Here is a 7,251-nt window from a genome sequence, read left to right on the forward strand (position 1 = left end):
ACATAGAGAGTAACTTCCATTATACTGAATCCCTTCATCCCTTCCACAGACATTTGGTCTATTCTGAATTTGCATTAGTCAGAGCAACTAAACACCCCCGAAAAAATAAAAATACAAATATTTAAAAACAAGACTTACTAAACCCTCTTCAAGCAATTTCCCTTACCAATCTCCTGGTACTCTCTCTTTCTCTCTCTCTCTGTCTCTCTGTCTCTCTCTCTCTCTCTCTCTCTCTCTCTTTCTCTTTTTCTCTCCTGCTCTTCTTCATTTGTTATTGCATGACTGTATTATATTATAGTGCCCCCTGGTGGCCAAGGTATTCACACGAGAAGAAGCAGCACAATAAATTGGATTGCAGCATTAAATCATGATACACCAACTGTTACATTATTTCCATTCTATGTTATTAATCTGCTTTTTAGAAGTACAATGTTATGGAGTGATGGTGGGCGGATGTTGTAACGTTTGCTGCGGCATATGTCGGGGGCAAGGGGGATGTTTTGAAAGCACCCTCACGGCACAGATTGTTGCTCTTATCTCAAGACAAAACATCAGTCAAGCAATGCCTCGTATCTTAAAAATCGTAAGTCAAGGCACTCTTATCTCAAGGCGCCATTGCCATCATCTTCGTATGACATAATGAATGGGACAACTCGTTTTGTCAGTTAATCGTGATAGCGGCCACCTTAAACCAAATTAATAAACTGATCCACTCAAAATAATCAAGTTCAGAAAGAAAAAGTTAACAAACACATGAGCGCATTTCAGTGTACAGTATTTCATCAGAGCTGGAATTCACCTTTTCCTTTCTCGGCCGTGTGTCATTAGTGCGGCATCTACCTGCGTGTGACGTGGTGTAGGTGTATTCCGTTCTCAACGTCGTTTGGCTGACTCGGACCAACTGGGACCACGTGGGTCGATTAAATATACAGATGGGAAATAGGCGATGCCCACCTCTATATTTCATAATAAAGAATGTGATTACTGTGCAATCAGGGGTGTATTCATTAGCTCAAAGATTCTGCTTTCGTGTGCGAGCACTCAAGGCTGTCAGTCACAACGGCGGACACGTGGGGAAGATCCTGAAGAACCATCAAAAGCGCCTTTAAAGCTGTTTTTCAGAATTTGATGCTTTGGCGCTGATTTGCTTTGTGCAGTGTAGTGCTGGCAGGTGGCCCAAAATTGCATGGAGAGGATCAGCGTTCCTCTTCTCAGCAAGTCATCAAGACGGCCGCTTTTGTGCTGATGTTAGCGTGGCGCTAATTGTGACTGATTACGGCACAAAGTTTCAAACAATGACGTCAGTATAACTACTTTGCTGGAATTACAAAAAAAGATGAGCTAGCAACAGCACTTTAATCTTTAACTAGTCATAGAAAAAGCAGGGTGCACACGCACATATATATATATATATATATATATATATAATGTATAGTTTTACTTTTTGTTATACATTATAGAGCTGAAGTTAAAAAAAAAAAAATTTAAACATTCTATTCATTGTTTCCACTGCATCGTCATGATCTTTTTTGCTGTCAGTCGGTGTGACAAGTTGAGATCCTTTATGCCAAGAGCTCCAATTAATTGTCAAATCAATGGCCATTAGACATATAGATTGCCCAAAATTGGTGGTGGTAATGTGCAGGTTTGCGGCTACTTAAGAAATGCACTTTTCACATACTTTGAAAGACAACCCTCCTCTTTATTCAATATCTATTTACATCTGAACGTACAAGCAACCGTTTAGTTGGCACTAAGTGCTATTTTGGGTCCATTTTGTCACAATGACACAAAGACAGCAGATGTGAAAAGTTGTGTATGTGCTCATCAACTATTCGAAAAGAAAAACGATGTATAGTCGGTGCAATAAAGTACACATTTCATTTTCTGTATTTCTTAGTTTTGAACCATTTGAGACCTATTTCTAAACTCCCTTTTATGCCAAAAGTACTTGGCACTGGAGACTACGCTTTTCTTATTCTTTAGGACCATACTGATTTTTTTTCGACTTCGTGGAGCACAATATCCTCATCCCTCGCCTGGAGTGTTGTGTGTGTAGGCATCAATGGCACTACTCTTCAAAACTTTGACTGGTAGTGCATATGTCATCGTGAAAAGTGGATGCAGGATGTCAGCGACTGATGGGCATTTGTGGTAAAGGGACGCCGGGATGTCCTGGTGAAGCTGCAACTGCCAAGAAGGAATGGCCTGCGGCAAAAAGATGACACAAATGGGTCTCTATTTTAGGTATTTTGATGAGTAGGTGGATGGGTTAGTTGCTCGGGTGGTTTATGAATAGAGATAGATGAGTAGGTATTTAATTAGGTAGTTCGACCAATGGGGAGGTAGCTGAGCAGATTGGTAGGTTCAGGATGTTGTGTAGTTGAATCGAGTGTCTTACTGTTCAAGTATCCGTGTCGGGCCAGTAGGTGTCTGTCTGGGCTGGCGAAGGAGGAAAACTGGCTGTGGTCTTCGTGCAGAGAGGTGGAAGAGGACGAGGACATCCTGGCCAGGGAGAAGCATTGATGGGCACTGTTAGCAGGAGGAGGAGGAAGAGGAGGTTGTTTTTTGTGGCGGGCACGACAATTCTGGAACCAAACCTGCAACAAACCATGCATATTGTACATACTTGCATACATATTAATTCGAGTTTTTTTTTATTTTTTACATTGTATTTATTAATTTATTTTGGTATCAAACAGTTTGTGTGGACCTGTATGACCCGCCGACTCAGTCCCGTTAATTCCGCCAGTTTCTGCAGCGTCACAGCATCGGGGTTGTTGTCCTGGGCAAACTGGCTCTGCATCACCTGCGCCACAAAGACACGCATACTAGAGTGATGGATGAGCAGCCTTTATGCCTGTGAATATTCTCATTCATCCAGGTCATTTTATGCTCAAGGCTGGAATCAATCGCAATTGGACTGTTCTGGTTTTCTTAGTGTGCGTCGCCTCTCATCCGAGCAGGCGGAATCTGTTTATGCAACATGGCTTGATTGGTTAGGACTGCACTATGCCTGAGTGAGGCTGGATCAGAACCAGAACAGTAGCCCGAGGTTTATGCTCTGTGCTCATGTCTATGATCTCTGGTCAAACCTACAGTCAGGTCAGTAGTGTGTGGTCAAGTCTATAGTTTAATGGTCAATGGTAAGGTCTGTGGTATATGGTCACATTTTTGGTCTACGGTCAGATTAACAGACTGTCCTGAAGTCTATGTTCAGGTCTACAGCGTCACCTACCTGCAGCTGCTCCACCGTGAATGAAGTCCGCGCCCTCTTGGCAGGCTTAGGTTGGCTGTCCTGGTCAGAGGGCATAGCCCCCTCCAGGGTCAGACCAGTTCCTGCAGGGGAAGGAGGAGCATGAGTGAACATGCCTGTTGAATTAGCTTCTCATGCTAGCCGCTATGTGCTCGGTTTGGGTTACAGGGAGACTTTGATTGAGATCGTCTGGGACTGTTGGGGGGTATTAAGAGTTGGCAATAAGAAGCACTAACTAGGGATGTAGACTACTAGGTTAGCTTCTGGCGCTAGCCACAGCATTTTAACCGTACCGTTTTGTGCGGCCTTATGTAGGTTGTCCAGCACGGTGTCGTAGTGGGTGCGGCAGAATACCCTGCCCTCCACCAGACCGAACTCCTCGCCCGTGGACAGCTGGCGCTTGCAGGAGAAGCAGGCGAAGCAGGCCAGGTGGTAAACGCTGCCTCGCGCCCGCCGTACCCAGTCGCTGGCGTACACCTGACGGCCGCACTGGGTGCACTGGGTGCCAAACCTGCTACACGATACGAGAACATTATTAAATCAACACTGTCGTACGTTTTCACACTTTCAATGAACACATTCCAAATTTAACCCACCCTTCCATATTTCTCTGATCATTCAACCGACTCAAACAATTCCACCCTCTAAATTTTTCGACTCGTTCAGGACATCTTTGGAACTATTTTGTACATTCTTCAAATTCCCACATATCACAATAAAATTCACAAATGGAGAGATTATTTTCATAATGATCTTTTCATTGCACATTTTTTGACCGATTCAAACCATTCCAACGTCAACACCTCCAGAGGGCTCAATGGCGACACCTGGCATTCCAGATGAGCCCCCGTCTGCTTTTACGCTTGGTCATTTTGCAGCCCACTCGGTGTCCTTTCTTTTAATCGGCAGCCTCTGACAATGATTTGACAGCCTGTCAGAAGGCCTGTCCTTGCACTCCCGTTCCCTTAAGAAGTTTTATAATGTGGACGTAGCAACAAAACCTCTACACCTGACTTAAACCGGAAGCACATTGGGAACAATTATGAGTCCCAAATTCCCAAGCTTTCACGATAAATTTCACACACTGAGATATGTTAGATATTTGCTTCCTCCTTCTACATTTTATTGCTGATACAAAGCATTCCAACTTCAGACTGTTCAGCCCAGTCAGAATAAGGGGGACTATCACATCCCCAAACTTCCCAATTTTTTTTTACACATTCTACAATTGAATTTATTACACAGCATTTCAGTTTAGCAGCTCTCACACACATTTTGCACAGAAATGTCATTCTGTAGTTTTTGGGGTTTTTTTCTTACCTGAAGTAGTCTAGCTTGCAGTAGACTTGTTTGTTCTTCACATAGCAGCTGCTTTGCTGGCGCAATGAAGTCCTGCACACGGAGCACTCCAAGCAGCCCAAATGCCAATGATGCTCATTCACCTTAAACACACACACAAAAAAATGTTCATTTCAGGCACAGCCGCTGAAATGAATAAAACGTGGCATTTGTTTGTGTGGACCTTGAGCAGGTATCGGTCGTGGATGTCCACGCCGCAGCTGGCACACAGTTGCGGCCGCTGCTCAGGATTCTCGGCCACCGGAGGAGAACAGCGACAGGCGGCCTGCGGGGGGCTGCGCGCACGAGTCTCCTGCTTCACTTCCAGCTTGGACTGCGGCGGAGGTGCCCATATGTTTCAGGTGAGCAGTACAGCACACGGTATGTTTAGTGATAGCCCTAAAGTGTGTTATTTTAAAATATATACAGTAGTACAGTTGTATATTGTACATTTAATGCTACATGAAATCATTGATTGTAGTTTATTTTCTCAAAATATAAAATTTATTTTATAAAATATGCACATACAGTATATTATATTTTATATATATTTTTTTTACATATATATTTTTTTTAACTGTAGTTTCTTTTTATACTATAAAATATATTGTTTTTTGTATTTTATAACGTATATTGCAAAATGTAAAACATTTTAAATGAAATCAATTATTTTAAGAAATCAATCCAAAATGTTCATAAAAATGTATCAATAATGGGATAAAATCAGTTATTGCTTTGTTATACTGTATATTTATATGAAATGTATAGTATTTACTAAAATATGCAATTTAGAAAATGTCCACATCAATTTTCAAAAATCTATGTAAAAATAAACGCCATCGTAAAAATGTGCCATATTTTGTTGAATTGATTTTATAATCATACAGTATGTATTAAACATATATATATATGTATATAAATCTATGTATATAATCTATTAAATTAAGGAAATGTTCGGTTTCAAAATGTCCCCATAGCATACAGTTTATAAAATATATTATTTGTACACACATTTTCTCTTTTGTATAACTTTATGAGATTTATATCATTTTCATTAAATACATTATCTATTACCCATTTTCTGTTTCGCACAATATTTAAAAATAGAAACCGAAACAAAGGTTATTTTAGAATTCATGTGCATATTTTCTGCTTTACATACATTTAGAGCTTATTAGTTTTAATATATATTGTCACATATATTTAATGGATTAATTTAGGCTTTATTATTCAATTATTTTTGAGAAAATGCACAGCTTTTTAATACATGAGAGCTTGATTTTGGTCTTTAAAATGTTCTTTTCTTTCATAAATAGATAGATCTTGATTTTTTTTTTTTTTTTTAAATATGTTATTGCTCCAGGAATGTGCACATTTTCTGTTTTAAACATCACTTCACTTACATTTTAGGGATTTCAGGCTGTATTATTAATTTGGGTTTTCACTATTTAAATACATTTTCAGCATGTTCTTTCATGGGATAATTTTAGGATTAAGATTAACTTTGCACAGTGAGCAAATTTTTTTTTTAGCCTCAAAAGGATTGTCTAACTGTTCTGAAGATGAATTCTATCTTGGGTGTGAATTATTACGCATGCAAATCTTTTAAAAGCAAATCAACTCACCATGTTCTGTCTCTTGGAGGCTGCCCACTTCCAAGTAATAATGCACAGACTGCGCAGCTCACGTTGCACATTATATTTCCGGCTCCTCCTAAAACTGATAACTGTAAAAAATAAAAAAATAAACCACTGTCGTCGATGCATTTAAATCCCGCAGAAGACAATTTGACGCAATTAGACGCAAAAATCGGATCGATTAAAAGAGAAAATACGTGCGCAATTAGTGATGGATTGAAAAGAGAGTGTCAATTTCATGTGCCAATCAAGGAGGGTGGGGGAAAAAAAAAAACATGTTAATAGCTGATTTCATCATTGAACGTGCACTTAAATGTGTAAAAGTGAAGAGGCTGCAAATGCAGATTGGGCCATTGACGGGAGACAATTGTAGCGTATGAAAAGAGCCTGATTGTCAGACTTTTTTGTGTGTCATTATAGCTGCATTCACAAACAACTTATGCCATGTCAACAGGGAAAGCAGCCGAAGAGGTGAGAGGTTCTCCCTTTAAAAAATATTGGGGGGGGGGGTGGAGATGTAATAAATATATAGTTAACCAAGTGCAACAAAGGATACAAGGAAAGAGGTAAGCTAAGAAGAAGCGGGACATTGAAATGAGTGAGGTGAGAAGAATACCAGACGGTGATAGAGGTGGAAAGGATGTGCAGCAGGTTAGGCTGAGTAATCATAGAAATGGAATTGTGTTGCTGCATAGATGGACGAATATTTTGAGGAGCTGATGAACGAGGAAAATGAGAGAGAATGAAAAGTAGAAGAGGCAGTTGTATTAGGAACTACCAACGGTTAGCAAGTTAGAAAGACAATAAAATGGATGAATAATAGAAAGGCAGCTGGTTATGATGACATACTGGTGGCGGTTTGGAAGCATTTAGGAGTGGTGGCTGTAGAGTTTTTGAGCAGGTTGTTTGATGGAATTCTAGAGGGTGAGAGGATATCAAACAAATAGAAGAAAAGTGCACTGCTTCCCATTCTAAGAACAAAAGTGGCGTGCAGTGTTGCGGGAACTGCAGAGGAATTAA

At 40.2% G+C, this 7,251-nt stretch overlaps 1 protein-coding gene across 1 annotated transcript; it reads right to left on the bottom strand.

The window, feature by feature from the left end:
• Window positions 1-2,095: 2,095 nt before the first annotated feature.
• lhx6b (LIM homeobox 6b) lies at window positions 2,096-6,294 on the bottom strand. The gene is made up of 8 exons (XM_086029815.1): window positions 6,220-6,294; window positions 4,779-4,928; window positions 4,577-4,698; window positions 3,550-3,767; window positions 3,239-3,339; window positions 2,714-2,809; window positions 2,402-2,600; window positions 2,096-2,208 (listed from the first exon to the last, which is right to left on the bottom strand). The coding sequence occupies exons 1-8, from the start codon at window positions 6,220-6,222 to the stop codon at window positions 2,132-2,134; spliced, it is 966 nt and encodes a 321-aa protein (XP_085885941.1). The 5' UTR covers window positions 6,223-6,294; the 3' UTR covers window positions 2,096-2,131.
• Window positions 6,295-7,251: the final 957 nt, after the last annotated feature.

The sequence above is a fragment of the Filicampus tigris genome, chromosome 5, assembly GCF_054856515.1.
Source record: "Filicampus tigris isolate MCC_2025a chromosome 5, RoL_Ftig_1.0, whole genome shotgun sequence".
Classification (NCBI taxonomy): Eukaryota; Metazoa; Chordata; class Actinopteri; order Syngnathiformes; family Syngnathidae; genus Filicampus; species Filicampus tigris.

Excerpts from the sequence above, each read along its gene's own strand:
- lhx6b (XM_086029815.1), bottom strand. Across the intron at positions 4,699-4,778 it reads ACGACCGATACCTGCTCAAG|GTGAATGAGCATCATTGGCA; the intron begins GTCCACACAAAC and ends TGTGTGTTTAAG. Across the intron at positions 3,340-3,549 it reads ACATAAGGCCGCACAAAACG|GAACTGGTCTGACCCTGGAG; the intron begins GTACGGTTAAAA and ends CTTCCCCTGCAG.